Genomic DNA, 20052 nt, shown 5'->3' with positions numbered 1-20052 from the left:
AGCCTTTCACATGTCTTGTGAAAGAGCGATTGTGTACTGGAGTGTCTTGTGTTTCTGGTACCACCGACACTTTCTGGCCATGGGTCGGCATCCTGCCGATGCTGCCCCACATATTTTGGCTGGTGCGGGTTCGACAGTGCTTTTTTCCACTGTTGGGCATACTGGACCGGTATGTGCTGACCCTTTCATACCAGTCTGTCATCTCTCTGGGTTTTACTTACGGTCGACCCATCTGATCCTGTGGATCCATCGGACCCTAGGCTCAGTTCCTCTTCTTGCTAAGCCATGAACTCACTTACGCACCAACATTTCTAGCTTATGCTTTCTTTCTCTCAACCCGGTATACATACGGGGGTTTTCTTGCTGTTCTTTAACAGCTTATGGTGCCTTTGCCTCCCATTGTTTTCCGGTCTTTTCAGAGCTTTGTGGTCTGGTGTGGCTGCACTGGCTTGCGTTCCCCACCGTGTTTCGTCACTTGCTGACGGCTAAGTTCTCTTGGGAACTTGGTGGGGTTCAGTCGCAGACCCGCCTCCACTATGGGTATGGCTTTGATATATATTCTAAGTTAAGGAATCTGCGGCTAGATGTCTCTATCTGATGGACGAGTTACTTACCTTCGGTAACGATGTATCTGGTAGAGACACAGTCTAGCCGCACATTCCTTAATGCCCACCCATCCTCCCCGTTCTGCGAGGACCTTTTCCGGTTGGGCTTCCTGCATTTGCCTCCCTCCGGGTGGTTTTGCCTTTCTGCGGGGTGACATCTTTCACTTCACTCCTACATGGAATGCTTCATTCTGTTTTGCTTGCTCTACTCCTCCCATTCTCGTGATTGGGCGGTATGCTTATGTGTCATGTATCCTTTTACATCCCTACGCCCTGGGTTGTCCAGTGTGGGATCTACTCATGTTTCCCCACCCCCCGCTATCACCTTCTTAATCGCCTTGGGGTCTCTTACCTCACCTACGGTCTATTGGTTTGAAGTCTATTGGCTTTGCCCCGGTCTATAGGTCTTTTACTGGGGATACGACGTCCCTTTCTGGTGACGTCTTCTGGTGGATTGTCTTTGCTCATGTGTTCCGGATTTATTGTCCTTCACGGTTATATATTGTGATTGCAGACTTTCTGTCGTCTGCCATGTTGTTTTTTCACATCATCTTCCTCCGGGGTAAGTTTAGCCTTCGCTTTTGCGAGGTTGCTTCTCAGAGCGGTGCTCTGCTCTTTCCCTTAACTAGTTTTTAATATACAGTGCCTGGCACTGTCCTTTATGGTACTGTTGTTTCACCATTCAATTTCTTTTTCATCTTTTTCGCACACTGTTCCAATATTCTCAGTTTTTGGTGGTGGCTCTGCGTTGGGGCGTGGAAAAAGTTTCTCCAACGAAAACGGACGTCAGCGCGCTGGGAGGGGCATATATGACTCTGCTGACGTCAAGTCCGTGAACGATGTCAGGGCGGAGCCGTGCAGCGTCGCTCCCCGGCACGCAGAAGTGTTGCTGCGGAAAGTTTTCCGGGTCCAGTCTGACTCCTGGGGATATTCTAAGTTAAGGAATCTGCGGCTAGGCTGTGAGTCTACCAGATACAGCGTTGCCGAAGGTAACTCATCCTTTTAGGGTCAGGGCTGATCCCCTTCAGGGTCCTAGTTGTTCAGAAACATACCACTGTCAGTGCACTTGTTTTGGAAAGTCATGCAAAGTAACTGACGTCAGCGTGCCGAGGTGGCATTTATATAGTTGATGCAGATGTCACTTTGGCGCCAACTACGTCCCGCAGAGCCTACCGACGCCACCTACTGGCGCTCAAGGGTATTGCTTGAAGACAAATCTTCTGGATCCAGTCTGACTCCTGGGAAATTCAAAAGGAAGGATTCTACAGCTAGATCATGCCTCTACCAGATAAGATGTTATCGATGGTAAGTAACTTGTCTGCCAAAAAGTGTCAGAGGGATTTTCTCTTGTCCGGATCAGTGCTAACTGATGCGGAAAGAAAAAAACTGAAATCTGCGTGCTTGGGTGGCGCCTATATAGGTGACTGTGGTGTCACGTCCGGCACCACCGCGCGGAGCCAAACTGAGCCACTTGACGGCACGCAGGGATATTGCTCACGCACAAGTTTCCGGATCCAGTCTGACACCTAGGAAATTCAAAGGTAAGGAATGTGCAGCTAGAAGTCTATATCAGATGTATTGACTCAATTCAGAGACCAAACCTCATCATTTAATTGGTTCACGCGGTGGCGGTTGTGTAGTTGACAGTGTATTTGTTTTATTCTCCCTTCTTCTTTGAATCTCAGACCGAGCTAATTTGTTGAAGTGTATTTATTATCAATATTCATATTTAGCCTCCTTTTCTTTCACACATATTTGGTTTGGATATGTCGTATTGTATCATAATATTGATGGTATATATTAAAAGTCCTTTAATTTTCCCACTGCAAATCTCTTTTGAAATGGTGCTAATTTTTCATTGAAGTCTGTCTACATTTGTGATTTCCATTACTAACATGATTCAAGTGATGCCTGTTTCTGATAATCAAAGTTTAATTCTCCTAGCCTTTGCTTCTGGGTAATTGGTGCCATACATGTGGCTTTGGATGACTGTTAAAAGACCAGGTAACTGTGAACTAGGAGAAAAGTGTTAATCTTTTATTACTCCAGGTGGTGTAACTGACATGTTTGAGAGAAAAACTCTTTGATTGTTATGCATTTTAAAATAATGGCCTTTTGCAAATACCCTTGGACCTTTCACCTTTTATTTAAACAGGTGGCTTTTAATAGAGTGGCCCGTGGAATGCTGCATAATGATCACATCACCTTTGCTATGCTGTTGGCCAGGATTCAGCTGAAGGGCACAATCGGGTAAGTGTCACCTTTTCATTGAGAGAGTGTTTTCCTGCTAAAACCTTTTTTTCAGAATTCTTGGTAATGCCCTTAATAATAAATAATAATTATTAATCTCAGTCTTTTGTCACAATCCTTATATCTGATAGAGACGTCTAGCCGCAGATTCTTTAACTTAGAATATCCCCAGGCGCGTCAGACTGGATCCGGAAAATGTTAGCAGCTGCACCACTGCGCGCCGGGTAACGGCGCCACACGACCCTGCCCTGACGTCGTCCACGTACATGACGTCAGCGAGGTCATATAAGTCCCTCCCGGCACGCTGACGTCCGTTTCCTTCTTTTCCGCGTACAACGCGGATCCGGAGTGAGCGGCTCCTCTGGCCTGTTTTCAGGCCCTTTTTGACGCTTCGCGTCTGGAACAGTGTGCAATGCTTTCGGGCTTTAAAACGTGTACCTCCTGTTAGCGGCAAATTTCCGCGATGGACCCACATCTTATCTGTATGTAGTGTTTGGGCGAACACCACGACTTCACAGATTGTGACGCCTGCCAACACCTCAAGCCGAAGTCCCGGCGGGAGCAGTGGATGAAGCTTCTTTTGGCTTGCCTGTCCCGGTCGGAGTCGTCTCGTCCTCCGGCCTCCTCATCGCTGGCAGGGCCCTCTGGATTCCAGTTGCGGTGTCGGTCGTCCTCTGGGACTCGGAGACGCCATTCGCACCTTATGGGTAAGTCGCGGCACATGTCGCCGAGATCCTCGACCTCACTTCGGTCTGTTGTCGGGGGCACTTGTTCCCGGAGCCCTCCAGACGTGCGCCCCCGGGAGTCGCCCCTCCCCTATCCGCCCTATCCGGGCGTAGGGGGCGCCTCGCACCAAATGGAGGCCTATGCTGTGGCTTTGCAGGCCTCCCTTGGGTCCTCTCCTGTCATTGGGTAGTCCTCGGGGCCTCCGCTACTTACGGGGTCCCTGACGGACTCGCCGGTGGGTTCGCCCCCGGCACCAAATCAGCCCTTGCCATCCAGGGACGACGGAGATATGGTGTAGTCAAGGTGCGGCCTGGCTGGGTCCCCCTCTACGACCCATAGCACCCCTGCCGCACCGCACAGTCCCGTGGGGCTCCCTGTGGCGTCCCAGATGGTTGCTGGTGCTCAAAGCCTTGCTTCGAGCACACCTCGGGCAGGCGGCTGCCTGCTCGGAGCGGTGGTCGGTGCCGTTTCGGCGCCGTAAACTCGCCGCCCCGGCTCAGACTCCGCTTCTTACTTCGGGGCCGGAGCCTGCTGCGGTTAAAGCTGAGTCGGCACCAGTAATGGGCCGGAGGCTTGCCTCCCTGGCTCCGGCGCCATCCCCTTCTTCTGAAGCAGAGCTTGTCGTGGTGGCCGTGGACTCTGCGCCGGATGGAGCGGACTCTGCGCCGGATGGAGCGGACTCTGCGCCGGATGGAGCGGACTCTGCGCCGGATGGAGCGGACTCTGCGCCGGATGGAGCGGACTCTGCGCCGGATGGAGCGGACTCTGCGCCGGATGGAGCGGACTCTGCGCCGGATGGAGCTGACTCTGCGCCGGATGGAGCTGACTGCGCCGGATGGAGCCGACTCTGCGCCGGATGGAGCCGACTCTGCGCCGGATGGAGCAGAGTGGGCACCATCCAAAGTAGTTTTGGCGCCGCATCGACACCGGGTTGTTGACTCTTCTCTGGAAACTTCTGGAGAGGGTTTGCCGTCGCCTTCACGTCTGGCGATGCCGGATCTATCCTTGCCTGTGCCCCCCTTAGAATTTGTGGACCCAACAGGATCCCCGCCTCCTCAGGAGCCCCATCAGGACCCCCATTCGTCAATGGAGCTTCCTTTCTTTGGGCATTGGTCGCACCCTCACTGCCTTGGTAGACTTAGTTTACAGCCCTCACCTACAGATAAGTTGCTGTCCCCTCCTCGGAGGGCTACCGAGGCCGGTGCGGCGTTTCTTAGAGTAGTCTCCTTGGCCACTCGTGTTCTAAACATGCAGCCCCCTTCGGTCTCCTTACCTGTGGACCCTCTGCTTGCTGTCCTTCACCATGGCTTGGGGGATGTGGAGGCGCTTCTGCCCTTTGAAGCTTCTCTTTTTGACGCCCTTTTGGGCACCTGGGCTCGGCCAGCTTCTGGTGATCCGGTGGCTCGTTCTGTCTTGCACCGCCGCTGTCCTGCTCCACATGATCCAGTTTGCTTATTTATTCCCCCAGACATGCAGGGGTTTGTTTTGCAAACTGCCTTCCCTTCTTTGCCTCAGTTAATGCTTTCTCCCTCCTGTGAGTCCAGATGGCTTGAGTTGTGGGGTCGTAACATCTTCGCCTCCACTATTGCTGCTCTTCGTTCACTAAATACAGTGTGTGTTTTGGCTCGGGCTACCTCTGCCCTGTGGGGCTCTGCAGAGGCTCTTCTTTCGGCCACCTCTGAAGGCGCTCGTGTTGACCTCGATCTTCACCGGGATGGCCGTGACCTTGCTGAATTCATGATCCACTCTGCCTTTGGTACTGCCGATTCCTTAGGCCGAGCTATGGCTGGTTCGGTTGCATTGCGGCACCATGCTTAGTTGCGGGATAGCGTCTTCCCAGAGAATATCCGGGAGCGACTTGTTGATCTACCCTTTGATGGATTTCTATTGTTTGATGCCCACGCCGAATCGGCTGTACGGCGCCTCCTTGCGGGCTTTCGCCCTCCCTCTTAAGCCTATATTTCCCAGGTCTTCTTTTTGCATGTTCTGGGGTGGTTACCCTTTCATTTAGCATCCTTTCGATGCATTATGCGTTTTGAGCTGGCAGTAAGCCTACTGTGGCAGTGTTCCACAGGTTTTTGTGTCTGGCCCTCTGACTGTGGTTTGCCCTAAGAGGTGTTCCTCGTTCTTTTGGGTGTCCATACTCCAAGTGGGGTACTTGTATGCTATTATATAGCTCTGCTTTGTCATGTGGGCCTAGAGATCCTTTGGGCTCTATGTGTCCCCTGGTGCTCTTATCTTGCCGTTGTACGGCGTTCGATGTTGTGACGTGGCGCTTTCTTCTATACGTCATGGATCCTCCTTGGGAGGTTTTCGTGGTGTTCTTCACGCTTAAAATGCGGCTACCACCTGCCAGTCATGCACTAGGTGTGCTCCTATAACACCAATGTTGCATGGTCGTGGCTCGTTTCCCTTTCTTTGAGAGGTGTGCGTGCGTGTGCGTGCGTGTGTGTGTGTGCGTGTGTGCGTGTGTGTGCGTGTGTGCGTGCGTGTGTGTGTGTGTGTGTGTGTGTGTACAGGTTGCCATGGATAATCGTCTTGCTACATCTCCACCTCTCTTCGCTGCTGCGAGGTCTGGTCCTATGTCTCCATGGGTCAGGGAGCTTTTCAAGGGCTGCACTTGGGATTGACCTTGGTCTACGCAACAGGGTGTCTTTCAGTACACTTAGATGCACTTTGTTGCTTTTCCTGCATCGTCAGCAATAGGGGCTCTTTTGCGTCCCACTACCTGGGGTGGTTCCCCGGCTTTACACTGCTCCCTTCTTGGTGTTTAGATACTGAACGATATCTCTTTCTGGACGAGGGTTAATTTTTACTCCCAGTCGGAGGATGTGGTCTAGAATTCTTTCCTACATTTATACGCCTAATGCTACTCTGGTGCCTCTGCTGCCACTTCCTTCGGATGTGCCCCTTTCATTAGGTATCACCCTATACTATGTCAGTATGGCTGTGGTATCTATTCTAAGTTAAGTAATCTGCGGCTAGATGTCTGTATCAGATGTACGAGTTACTTACCTTCGGTAACGATGTATCTGGTAGAGACGTTGTCTAGCCGCAGATTCCTTAACGCCCACCCATCCTCCCCGTTTTGCGAGGACCTGGCCAGGTGGGTTTCTCCACTTTGCCTCCTTTCAGTTGGCGCTGGTCTTCATTCAAAGTGTTCAATTTGGTGCAACCCTTTTAGGATTTACGATATGCAGCCACCCTCCTCCAGGTGGCTTTTCTTCCTGCACCTTCACCGGTAGATTATTCTTCTTTTTCTCTGCATTTCTCCACCCTGGTCCTTCCAGTGTGGGGTCTTCTCCTATTGCTTTCCCTCCCTCCCGCCTCCTCTTTCAACTTGGGGATCTTGTCTCCTGATCAGTCGTCCTTTTGGGATCTGCTGGGCTGTTTCAGCTTTCCATTACTATTGGGGAAGTGCCATTCTTGTATTGCCTTCTCGCAGTAGATTGTTGTTCTTCCTGTGCTCCGCCCTTGTTGGCCGACACAGTTCTACGTTGTAATAACAGTCTGTCTTACACTGCCTCTGGGGAGGGTCCACGCTTCGCGGGGCTGTTTCTCAGAGCGTTGCTCTATCCTTTACTTCTTGGTTTGTAAATACAGTGTCTGATACTGTCCTTTATGATGGTGTTATGCACCATCTGATTTCTTTGCCTTACGGATTTTTTCTCCTTCGCACGCTGTTCCCATACTTTAACAGTTTTGTTGATGGCTCCGCGTTGTGCCGCGGAAAAGTTTCTCAGAAGAAAACTGACGTCCGCGTGCCTGGAGGACTCATATGACCTCGCTGACGTCACGTACGTACGTGGCCGATGTCCGGGCGGGGTCGTGTGGCGCAGAGGTGCTGCTGCAAAAAGTTAAGGAATCTGCGGCTAGACAATGTGTCTACCAGATACATCGTTACCAAAAGTAAGTGACTCCTACTTTCGGAGACATTACTTAAATAAAAATGTTTTATTTGACATTAATGTCTTTGTATTGGGATACAGTGATGATAGATGTTACTATTAATGTTTTGTGTTTTTATAGATATTATATGAGAAAATATTGGGGAACTGATATTTAAATTGTCCTGAAGAAGGTGGTTGTCATTAGCAGTGCCCATTGAAATGCATTGATTAGGTGTTGAAGATACAATCTGCAATGCACAGGGTGTCTGCATATGTTAATTAATTTTTCGAGATCTGGTGACATAAAAAGTAGATGTTTGTTTGTGAAGACTAATTGTATTGTCTTAGGTGATTTCCCCCATGTGATATATACGTGTTGTATTTTTAACTGTTATTTAACACTTTAAATGTGCTAAAGATTGTATCGTATTTATACGAAAAAAATAAAACCACATATATTTTTCTTAATGTTCATTGATTTTTAGTTGTGGTAGATCAGGTTTGGTATGCATGTGCAAAAAGTTTGTATCTAGTAGAAAGAGCATTACCAAAGATAAGTAGCTTGTTACTCATTGAGTTTAACTCTATGAAAGTTGTTGTAAAAGGTTACTTATCTCTAACAGGTTTCTAAACTTTGGTGTAGATCATATATTCACATTCAACTCACCTTCCACCCTGGTAATGAGGGGTTCGAGGCATATGACCTGTAGATCAGGTTTGGTATGTGTGCAGAGTGAGAGTATTGACGTGAGCAATGTACCCAGTGGATTTAAATATTTTTTGGTTTGTGAAAACCTGTCCCCTTGGTGTGAGGGTATCTCAAATTTTCTGATATTGAAACTCCATGTTAATCAAAGGGTCTTACCTGTCTTACTACAGTAAAAACGACAACTGGGAGTTTTTACTTTCACTTTCAACCCACCCTGGTCATGAGGGGTTTGAAGCATATGAGCTGTAGATCATATACTTGTGCATAGATCGCCATCTGGTGTTGGACTCGGATGTTTGCGCTTTGTTTTTGTCTTGGAAGAAGTCTTTGTAGACACGAGGTAGGTGAGTTCTCCTTAGGACGATAGTGTGCATGGGCATCGACTCCATCTCCAGATTTGCTTTTTCCGCCATGGAGTTTGGATGTGATTTGCTGCGCTCCGGGTCGGCATCGTTTTCGAACCCCCTTCAACGCGCAATCTCTCCACTCGACGGTAGTGTCTCGATCGCATTTCCTTTTCGACGCGTATCTCCAAAATATAAAAATCCTCGACCTCTATCTTCTACGCGGGCCGTTGGGCCCATCCGTGCCGACTACGCCAGCAGTCAATGGAAAGGACTCCTCTAAAAAAAAAAAAGATGCCCCAGGTGTAGTGCTAAGTTCCCACACACAGACTTAGACTAGGTTTGTAACCTCTGCCTCTCCCTGGATCATGAAGACAAAAACTGCGAGGCCTGTTCATCTTTTAGGTTGAAGAAAACCATCCGTGACCGTCTGACTCGACGTCACGAAATGTCTTGCGGAAGCAGCTCGATTCCAGACATCTTTGGAGGAGATCCCAATCTCCAGCCAGAACAACAAGCTGATGAAGGGGATATCTCTGTCTCCGAAGCAGACGACTCCATGTCGAAGACCAGGCAGTAACCCCGGCTCAGCGGTCTGTGAGTACCGAAACCCCTCTCCCAACCAAAACCAAACCTAAGGTTTCGGTAACACCTTCGCCCTCAGGCTCAGGCCGACATCGACAACACACTTCAGACACCCTGCCCTCGGGCCCGGCAATGAAACAAAAAGAAAAGCCTTCTGGCTCGGGATCGAGTCACCCCCATTCTGGTGCCGAAAAATCACCTTCGGCGACAGAGCCTAAAACCAAGGAGGTACCACACCCTTCTTCGTCGGTGCCGAACCTCTTGGCATCGAAGCAAACGAAGGAAAAACATTCGGAGCTGAAAGTCTTTGGAGCTGAAATTCTTAAGAACCGAAAAAGTCTAAGGAACTGAAAAAGTCTTCGGAGCCAAATAAAACCTCGGAACCGAAAAAACACTCGGAGCCACAAACTCCCATGCCGAGATCTAAAGAACCCAAGACACCACAGAAATCTTCAGAAACACGGGCCAAACAACATTCTGACCCTAAATCTTCGGCACCGACAAAGGACTTTGTACCCGTACAACAACTTCCAACAGATTTTTCGGATCTGAAACAAAAGACTCTCTAAATTGACCCAGAGACTGGCAAAGTTGTCGCCAAGCCTCCTAAAAAGAGAAAATTGAACACTTCAGAAGACCCTGAAACATCCATGAAGCTAAAAGATGGGCACTAACACTATTCCACCTCTCTCTCCTTCTCCAGCTGATCCAAATCTGCTAATTTCTCCAGAATACTCCCCACAACATACATTTCCTCCTCAATCCAAGGATGACGACTATAACTATAGTGATGTGAGTGGGAATGGAGATCCAGATAAAGATGACACAGGTACCTTTCCACACAAACCAAATCCCTGGAATGATTACAATACAGATTCCGACCCACACAAAGACCCGGACCTGTATCCCTCTAGACCATCACCACCAGATTACAATATTGGGTTTTCACAACTCATTAATAGAGCTGCTCAGTACCACGGAGTAAACTTGCACTCTCACCCTTTAGAGGAAGACTTTTTACTGGAAACATTTACACCCACACAAGTCCACACACACCCTGCCTATGTTAAAAGGCATATCTGAAAGAGACACGTTAGTGATAGATTCCTTACCTTAGAATATTCCCCAGGCGTCAAAGTTTTCTGCTTAGCAGTACCCCTGTGCACCAGCAGGCGGCGCCGCGCAGCTCCGCGCCCGTCACTGGCGTCGTGCACACCGGGATGACGTCACGGAGACTACTTACGCACCGCCCATGCGCGCTTACGTCAGTTCTTTCTTTTTCCGCACAGAAAGCGCAGATCCGAATTGAGCACGTACCTCGATCAGTTTTTGACCACTATTTTGAGACTTTTTGTCTTCTACTCTTGTCTCCTGGGCACGTAGGGATGCCCGGCTTTAAGTCTTGCGGGTCGTGCCACCGTAATGTCGGTGGAGGACCCCCATGATGTCTGCCTCTACTGCCTGGAGACTGACCACGACTCCTGGGATTGTCGGGTCTGCCATGCCATGGCCCGAAGGCACTGCGGGAGCGGTGCCCGAAGTTGCTGGAGGTCGGGCACTCCTCTCGCCGCCGCTCTGGGTCTTGCACTCGTGGGACCGCAGCTGTCGCTCCTTGGACTCTTAAGTCTTCACCTTCCGATTCCGGTAAGTGACGCCATAAGAAGAAGTCGAAGAAGCGTGTTTGCTCTCCGACGTCCCCCCGTCGCTCCCCGGAGGCGGATGTGGGGGACAGGGGCTCTGCCCCTGCGGCTCTTCTGGAGCCTGGGAGTCCCGCGGGCTACCCGCTCTACCCCAGTCCGTCGGCGGCTCCTGAACAGCAGCAAGTGTTTCTTGCTGCCGGACAGCCTGTTTAGGCCTTGGGCTCCCGCCGGTACGCCTGCGGGCCCCGCGGCCCGTGTCCAGATTCTGTTGACCTGGCAGCACCGCCTCCGGCACCAGCCCCGGAGCCACTGGATCCAGTGTCCGCGGCTCCTGCCCCGGCGCCACAAGGTGCAACGCCGCTGGCTCCGGCCACGGCGCTGCCCGCGGCTCCGGCCCCAGCGCCGCCCTTGGCTCCGCCACAGGCGCTGCACTGGGTGCCGTTTATCCCGCCCCTGCCCCGGTCGTCGGACCATTTCATTCCAACCTGGGATCCCCATTGGGACGGGGCTCAGGTTCGGCGCCGCTGACCCCCTCACCGGCTCCTTCTACTCCGGAGCCGGATGTGTACTGGGACGGCTCCGAGGACCCCCCCTTCTTCTCTTACAGGAGGAAGTCCTTACATTACTAAAAAAAAAGGTGCGATAGAGGTTATTCCAGAGCAGGAGAGGGGTCAGGGATGCTACTCCCGGTATTTCCTGATTCCGAAGAAGGAAGGCAGGCTACGTCCAATCCTGGACCTCAGGATCTTGAACCTTTTTCTGAAGCAGGCGAGGTTCAAGATGCTCACCCTTGCGCAGGTTCTTCAAGCGCTGCAACAGGAGGACTGGATGATGTCAATCGACATGCAGGATGTGTATTTTCACATCCCCATCCTGAAGTATCTCCATTTTACGGTAGGGTCGCATCATTATCAGTTTGCGGTCCTCCCGTTTGGTCTTACTACTGCACCTCGAGTCTTCACCAAGGTGATGGCAGTCCATCTCAGAAGGACAGGGATTCCAGTTTTCCCCTATCTGGACGACTGGCTGATCAAAGCAGAGTCGCCAGAGAAGGTGCTTCATCATCTGCAGGTTACAACTCAGCTGTTGTACAAATTGGGTTTCTCGATAAATGTGCTCAAATCTCACCTGGTGCCCTCTCAGCGCAACCTGTTCATAGGGGCGGTACTGGACACTACTGTGTGTCGAGCATTCCCACCTCCTCAAAGGATTCTCGCCATACAGGAAATTATTCCTATGTTTTACATTGGAGCGGTTGTTCCAGTCCTGAAGGTCCTTCGCCTGCTCGGTCGGTTTGCTTCCTGCATTCTGTTGGTCAACAATGCACGCTGGCACATGAGGGCGCTCCAGTGGTGCTTCCACAGGCAGTGGTATCAGCACAACGGAGATCTCAGGGAGTCTGTGAGGATCTCCAGAGAAGCTGGAGCGGATCTGTCTTGGCGGAGCATGGAGGGAAATATGTCTCAAGGAAAGCCCTTCCATCTACCTCCATTGGTGGCCACAGTGATAACGGATGCATCCACTTTAAGGTGGGGTGTGCATCTGGGGGATCTGGAGATCAAAGCTCATTGGTCTCCAGAGGAAAGGTTGCTTCTTATCAACCTTTTGGAGTTGCGGGCGATACGTTTGGCACTCAAGACCTTCCTCCCTTCCCTCTGCGGTCAGTCGGTTCAGGTCCTGACGGACAACACTACCGCGATGTGGTATGTCAACAAGCAGGGAGGAGCGGGTTCGCATTGTCTCTGCAGAGAGGCTCTGCGTCTCTGGTCCTGGGTTCAGGATCATCAGATTCGTCTGATGGCAAATCTGGCTGGAGTTCTGAATGTGCGTGCAGACAGTCTCAGCCGGCTATTCTCTTGCGACCACATAGTGGAGGCTCCATCCAGAGGTGATTCGGCTCGTATTTCGGACGTGGAAAACTCCTCGGGTGGACCAGTTTGCCACTCACGAGAACGCCCACTGCCTGTCATTCTGCAGTCTCCAGTATCTGATGCAGGGAGCTTTGGGGGATGCGTTTCAGTTGAGATGGGACTCGCATCTGCTTTATGCGTTTCCTCCCATACCCTTGATTCCTCGAGTTCTGAGGAAGATTTGCCAAGACCGGGCCCAAGTCATATTGATCGCCCCGGACTGGCCAAGAAGGGTGTGGTAGGGGCAGGTTCTACACCCCCACCTCCAGAGCTTACACCTTCATGCCTGGAGATTGAACGGGGCAACCTGAATTCTTTTTCTCTCCCGCCTGACGTGGTAGACGTAATTTTGTCTGCCAGGCATCATTCCACCAAGTCTATATATTCCTATAGGTGGTCTAAATTTGTCCTTTGGTGCGGAGAGAAGTCTATTGACCCTTTGAGGGCTCGTTTAGCCAACATCCTTCAGTTTGCTCTCTTGCTCAGCAAGGTTTTGCTGTAGCTACTGTGAAGGGTTATTTATCGGCTTTGTCTGCTTTCCTTTGTTTGCAAGATCAGCCGTCCTTGTTTAAATCACCCATTGTGTTACGGTTCATTAAGGGCCTTACCAACAAATTTCCGCCCACTCCATTTATTGAGCCTCAATGGGACTTTAATCTTGTCTTAACTTACTTGATGGGTTCTCCCTTTGAGCCTTTGCACAAGTGTCCCTTGAGACTATTGTCTTTTAAAACAGTTTTTCTCATTGCCATTACCTCGGCAAAGAGGGTAAGTGAGCTACAAGCTCTGAGTTCGAAACCCCTGTTCTTGACCATTCATGCTGAAAGAATGGTACTCAGGACCAGGGCTGCTTTTCTGGCAGTCCATTACCCTTCAAAACCTTCTATCCTCCCCCTTCCAAGGATGAGGAGCGGCTTCACCGCTTGGACCCTAAGCGGGCGGTGAGTTTTTACCTTGATAGGACTAAAGACTTTCGAGTGGATGACCAGCTCTTCGTGGACTTTGTTGGCTGCAGGAAAGGCAGAGCGGTGCACAAGCGCACCCTTTCCAGATGGATTATCTTGTGCATCAAGATATGTTACGCTTTGGCAGGTAAGGAACCTCCAGAGGGTATAAGGGCTCATTCTACCAGGGCAAAGTCTTCTACATCTGCATTATCTAGAGGTGTTCCTGTGGAGGACATTTGTAGGGCAGCAACTTGGGCCTCCCTCCACACTTTCGCAAAGCATTACTGCTTGGATTCCGAGGTGAGGAGGGACAGCCACTTTGCTTGTTCCGTCCTTCAGGACTTTTTGGTATAGAAGGGTGGACACCCTCCTCCGGGAGTGGGGACTGCTGTAGGAATCTATTCACAAGGTGAGGAATCCACTGGCAGATGTATCCATCAGAAGAACAAGTTACTTACCTTCGGTAACGCTTTTTCGGGTGGATACAGTATCTGCCTGTGGATTCCTCACTGACCCACCCGCCTCCCCGTTGTCCACCCTTGTATACCTACAATAGTTATAATATGACAAAATGTTATCTGTTGCTGTCAAAGGAAGTGTGTTATTTATTTTGCTTTACTGCATTGTATTCACACTGTGTATGTTGGTATGAATATTATGTACTGTGTATAATGTATACATATTGTTGTTGGTCCTTCCGTGTGCCTGGAAGGCACGGAAAAAAGGGCCGACGAGGTCCTCTTATGGATCCAGTGACGTCAGAGGAGCCGCGTGCGGAGCCGTGCTTCTGTGACGTCGTCCTCGTCGGCGTGGAGAGCTACAAAAGTTTCCGAATGTTGCTGGCGCAGGGGATATTCACAAGGTGAGGAATCCACAGGCAGATATTGTATCCACCAGAAAAAGCGTTAGTGAAGGTAAGTAACTTGTTCTTCAGGCCTCGACATCGCAGAGTGCCTTTCCCTTGGTTCCGCCGGATAAGGACTCTAAGAAGCTTGACCAATATGGCAAGAGGTTGTTCTCCTCAGCCAGTTTGGGGTTGAGGTCGGTTAATTTCGCCTGCTTATTGGGCCGTTACTCCCATGCAGTGTGGGTTTCGGTGGCGGAGGTTCTGCCTCAGTGCTCTGAGGAGGTCCAGGCTGTCCTTTCCCAAGCGATTGCGGAGGGCAAGGATGCGGCGAAGTTTGGCATCAGGTGTGGTTTGGACACTGCTGATTCGTTGGGCAGGGCGATTTCCACGACCGTGGCATTGCGGCACCATGCCTGGTTGCGTTCCATTGGCTTCTCACCCGATGTCTAGAGCTCGCTCATGGACATGCCCTTCGATGGCTCCCGCCTCTTTGGTGATAAGGCTGACAATGCCCTGGAGCGCTTTAAAGACTCTAGCGCCACGGCCAAGTCTTTGGGTCTTTCCTCAAACTCCTGCCACAACAGGGTTTCGTTCCTTTCGTGGCCAGGGCAGAGGTACCCAGGCACTCTTCCAGGAAGCCTATGCAGAACCAGCCTCAACGAGGCCGCGGACGTGGGTTCCGCAGGGGCGGGTCTGGTAACCAGCGTACGGAGCAGTCCACTTCCACCCCCGCCACTTCCGCCTCGAAACCTTCCTAATCCGAGACAGTGGGTAGCAGGGTTCACCTCCACCACTGGCGCGAAATTACGTCGGGCAAGTGGGTGCTGCAGATAATCTGCCAAGGTTACTCGCTCCCCTTTCTGTCCTCCCCTCCAGCCATACCACCTCGGTATCAACGCATGTCGGGGGATCATTTGGCTCTTCTCCATCAGGAAGTCACGGCCCTCCTGGCCAAGGGAGCCATCGAGTACGTTACCGATTAGGAAGTAGGGAGTGGTTGCTATTCCCACTACTTCCTGGTCCCCAAAAAGGACAAGGGGGGGCCTGCGCCCCATCTTGGACCTCCGTCACGTCAATCGCTTCCCCTTGAAGGAGAAGTTCAAGATGCTGACTCTAGCTCGGTTCCTGTCTGCCCTGGACTCTGGAGACTGGATGGTAGCGTTGGACTTGCAGGCCGCTTATTTTCCCATTCCCGTCCTGCAGGCCCACTGGTGTTACCTGCGGTTCACGGTAGGCCAGGAGCATTTTCAGTTTGCCATGCTCCCCTTCGGCCTTACCAGTGCCCCTCGGGTGTTCACGAAGGTGATAGCGGTGGACGCGGCTCATCTGCGCAGGTCAGGGGTGTCAGTCTTCCCCTACCTCGATGACTGGCTGTAGAAGGCGGGTTCGCCCCAGGCAGTTGTCTCCCACCTCCAGACTACGGTCGACCTCCTGCATCTGCTGGGGTTCTCCATCAACGTGCCGAAGTTGCACCTGAGTCCCTCTCAGAAGCTCCCTTTCATCGGAGCGGTTCTGGATTCGACGCTGTTTTGGGTTTATCCTCCCAAACAGCGAGTCCGGGGTATTCAGGCTATGATTCCGCTCTTTCAGCCTCTATCCCGGGTTTGTTGGGAGGTCCCTCTGGCTTCTGGGCCTGATGGCCTCCGGCATCCTGCTGGTGCTGCATGCCAGAAGGCATATGCGGGCTCTGCAGTGGGACCTGAAGTTCCAGTGGGCGAAACATTAGGTCAACCTGTCTGATAATGTCCAGATCTAGGAGGGCACTGCACGGCAATTGCAGTGGTGACTCACGAATCGCGATTGGGTCAATGGCAGATCCCTCTCCCTTCCCCAAACCGGAACACACGGTAGTGACGGATGCGTCCCGCCTGGGCTGGGGATGCCGCTTGGGAGAGGCGGAGATCAGAGGCCTCTGTTCTCCGGCGGAGACCAGGCTCCATATCAACCTTCTGGAGCTGCGGGCGATCTGACTTGCACTGAAGGTATTCCTTCCCTCTGTCCGGGGAAGTGTAGTGCAGGTGTTCACGGACAACACCACCGCCATGTGGTATTGCAACAAACAGGGCAGGGTGGGGTCATGGACCCCTTGTTAGGAGGCTCTGCGCCTCTGGACGTGGCTGGAACATCAAGGCATTAACTTGGTGGTTGAACACCTGGCAGGTTCTCTGAACTCCAAGGTGGACGAACTCAGCCGCCGGTGCATGGTGTATCACGAGTGGCGTCTGAACTTGGACGTGGCGCAAGGTCTCTTTCTGCGATGGGGAGAGCCTTGGTTAGATCTATTCGCCACCGAAGAGAACGTGCAGTGTCATCAGTTCTGCCCGTTGGAATTTCCAAGGCTGCACCCGATCGGACACGCTTTTCGTCACGAGTGGAGCTGCTGTCTGTTGTACGCCTTTCCTCCTATACCACGTCTGCCCAGAGTGCTAAAGAAGATCAGGCGCGACCGGGCCCAAGTCATTCTTGTGGTTCCGGACTGGGCTTGAAGAGTATGGTATCCCGAGCTACTCAGTATGAGCATCAATCCCCTGCTCCGTCTGCCTCTTCGGGAGGATCTTCTGTCGCAGCAGCAGAGGACTGTCCTCCACCCGAACCTGTCCAACCTCCACCTCAATGCTTGGAGATTGAGTGGCGACAGTTGACATCTTTCGATCTTCCTCCCGAAGTCTGTGATGTCATCTTGGCAGCCAGGCGTCCCTCCCCTTTCTGCCCCTCTTTCTGAGGTTGTCCTATTCCTTCTTTCTTTGGTCCAGCAGGGCTCTGCTCTAGGCACCCTTAAGGGGTTATCTTTCGGCTTTCTCTGCCTTCCTCCGGCTTCCTGATCAGCCTTCTCTTTTTAAGTCCCCAGTTGTTAACCGTTTTCTTAAGGGCATTACGCATACGTTCCCACCTGTGCCCTTCATAATGCCTCAGTGCGACTTGAATCTTGTCTTGACTTTTGTGATATGCGCTCCCTTTGAGCCCCTTCATAACTGTCCCTTATGTCTTCTCACTCTCAAGACGGCTTTCCTGGTAGCTATCACCTCTGTCAGGAGAGTGAGTGAGCTTCAGGCTTTTTCTTCCAAACCTCCTTTCCTTTCTGTTCATCCGGACAAAGTGGTTCTGAGGAAAAGTCCTTCTTTCCTGCCAAAGGTTGTCACGCCCTTCCACATCGGGCCGACCATCACTTTGCTCACCTTTTTTCCACCTCCGCATCCTTCACTGGAAGAGGAGCGGCTCCACTGTCTGGACCCTAAATGTGCGCTTGCGTTCTATCTGCAGCATACACAGCAGTTCCGGGTGGATGATCAGCTCTTTGTTGACTACATGGGCGCCAAAAGAGGTCGGGCGGTGCACAAACTGACCGTATTCAGGTGGGTCGTTCTGTAAATCAAAGCATGTTACTCCTCGGCCAAGAAGGAGCCTCCTGTGGGTCTGCGCGCCCATTCGACCAGGGCAGCTGCAGCCACTACTGACTTGGGACGCGGTGTCCCCTTGCAGGATATTTGTCAGACAGCTACATGGGCCTCGCTGCACACGTTTACCAAGCACTACTGCCTTGACAGTCCGGTCCGGAGAGACGGCTTCTTTGGCCGTTCTGTGCTCCGTGACATTCTGGTGTAATCTTGTTCACAGACCCACCACCGGGGTTGGTATTGCTGGGGTATCTATTCTGAGGTAAGGAATCTATCACTAATGTGTCTCTTTCAGATGCACAAGTTACTACTTGTGTAACGATATATCTGTAAGAGACATTAGTTAGTGATAGATTCCTTAACGCTCCACCCATCCTCTCAGTTCTGTGAACTGATTACTAGGGTTAAGGTCATCCCCTTTTAGGGCCCTAGTTTTATGCACCAATGTCAGTTTCTCGCATGACACTGCGTTTCGGCGTGGAAAGTTGTTTACAGAACTGACGTCAGCGCGCATGGGTGGCGTCTAAGTAGTCTCCGCTGGCGTCGTAAGCGCTGAGATGACATCACAGAGACTACTTAGGCACCACCCATGCACGCTGACGTCCGTTCTTTCTTTTTCCGCGCCAGCAAGTGCAGATCCAGTTAGAGCACGTATCCTAGTCACTTTTTGACTAAACTTTTTTGTCTTCCATTTTTGAGTCTTTGACTCCTTGTGCCACGTAGGGATGCCTGGATTTTTATCCTGCGGGGCCTGTCTCCCCATGGCGTCTGTCTCTACTGTCTGGAGCGCGACCATGACTCCCGGTCATGTTCCGACTGTCTGGCCTTGGCTACGAAGCCTTTGTGGGGGCGGTCCCGTAAGCCACTGGAGGCCCAACAGTCGTCTCCGCGCCATTCGAGGTCCAGGGGTCGCTCGAGAAATGACTCGCGGAGCCATCGTCATCACTCCCCGGGATTGACGTCTTCCCACTCGGATTCGGTTAAGAGACATCATAAGAAGAAGTCGAAGGAGCGTTTCCGCTCTCCAACGTCCCCTCTTCGGTCTCCGGACGCAGACAAGGGGGCCGGGGGTACCACCCCTGCGGCTCCTTTGGAGCCCGTGAGTCCCGTGACCTACCCACCTTATCAGAGTCCGTTGGCAACTCCTGCCCACGTGCAAGATTTTCTTTCAGCCATGGACCACCTCTTATGGCCTCGGGCTCCCGCCGGCGCGCCTTTGGGCCCGCGGTCCCAGTTGAGGGCCCTCCCTTGCATCGGGCTCCCACCGGCACGCCTTCGGGCCCCGCGGTCCCCGTTGAGGGCCCTCCCTTGCTGCCAGTTCCGCTGACGGCCCTGCTGGCGGCTCCGGCGCAGTAGGGACCTCTGCCAGCGGCTTCAGGCCCCGGCGCCACAGGGACCGACTGCTCCGGCGCCACAGGGACCTCGGCCGTCAGCTCCGGCCCCGGCGCCGCCACGCTCTTCGGAGCCCTTGCTTCTATTCAGTGGGGCATTACCTGACATGTTGATGGGCACCTGGTCTAGACCGGCCACTTGGGTTCCCGTGGATAAGTATGTGGCCCGGCGCCATCGCCCAGCCCCGGGTGACCCTGCTTTTGTGTCCTCCCACCCAACCCTGGAGAGCCTGGTCCTCCAGGCCTCCACTTCGCCAAGTTGCATTCCCTGCCGCTACGCCGTATAGGAATCCAAAAAGCTGTGACAGTTCGGCAAGATACTGTTTTCATCTGCCAGCTTAGGGCTGCGGTTGGTGAACACCGCATACATCTTGGGCCGCTATTCCCATGCTGTGTGGGACACAGTTGCGCAGGTGCTGCCTCAGTGTCTGGAGGGGACTTGGACAATACTTTCCCCAGCTGTTGCTGAGGGGGAAAGATGCAGCACGGTTCGCCATTAGGTGTGGACTAGCCACGGCGGACTCACTGGGTAGGGCGATTTCCACAACAGTGGCCCTCCGTCGTAACGCCTGGTTGTGGTCCACTGGTTTTTCAGGGGATGTACAAAGTTTCCCTAAGGACATGCCCTTTGATGGTACTCGCCTGTTTGCCGATAAGGCGGCTAGTGCGCTGGGGCGTTTTAAGGACTCCTGGGCATGTCGCTCAAAGGGGCTACTCCCTCCCCTTCGAGACTGCCCCTCCAGCCATGCCACCTCAGTTCCACCGCATGTCGGTGGACCTTTTTGCGCTTCTCCAGGAAGGAGTCACGGCCGT

General features: G+C 52.2%; 1 protein-coding gene across 1 annotated transcript in view; it reads left to right on the top strand.

Moving 5' to 3' along the window:
• Window positions 1–20052, top strand: part of DYNC1H1 (dynein cytoplasmic 1 heavy chain 1) — a 1397843-nt gene that overhangs the window by 964220 nt on the left and 413571 nt on the right. Inside the window, exon 62 of the mRNA XM_085626346.1 lies at window positions 2761–2855. Within this exon, the coding sequence (XP_085482472.1) occupies window positions 2761–2855 (95 nt within the window). The remainder of the gene's footprint in view (window positions 1–2760; window positions 2856–20052) is intronic.

This window comes from Triturus cristatus, chromosome 9 (assembly GCF_964204655.1).
Source record: "Triturus cristatus chromosome 9, aTriCri1.1, whole genome shotgun sequence".
Taxonomy (NCBI): Eukaryota; Metazoa; Chordata; class Amphibia; order Caudata; family Salamandridae; genus Triturus; species Triturus cristatus.
The sequence above is the reverse complement of the archived record's forward strand: the minus strand, read 5'-3'. Positions and strand labels throughout refer to the sequence as shown.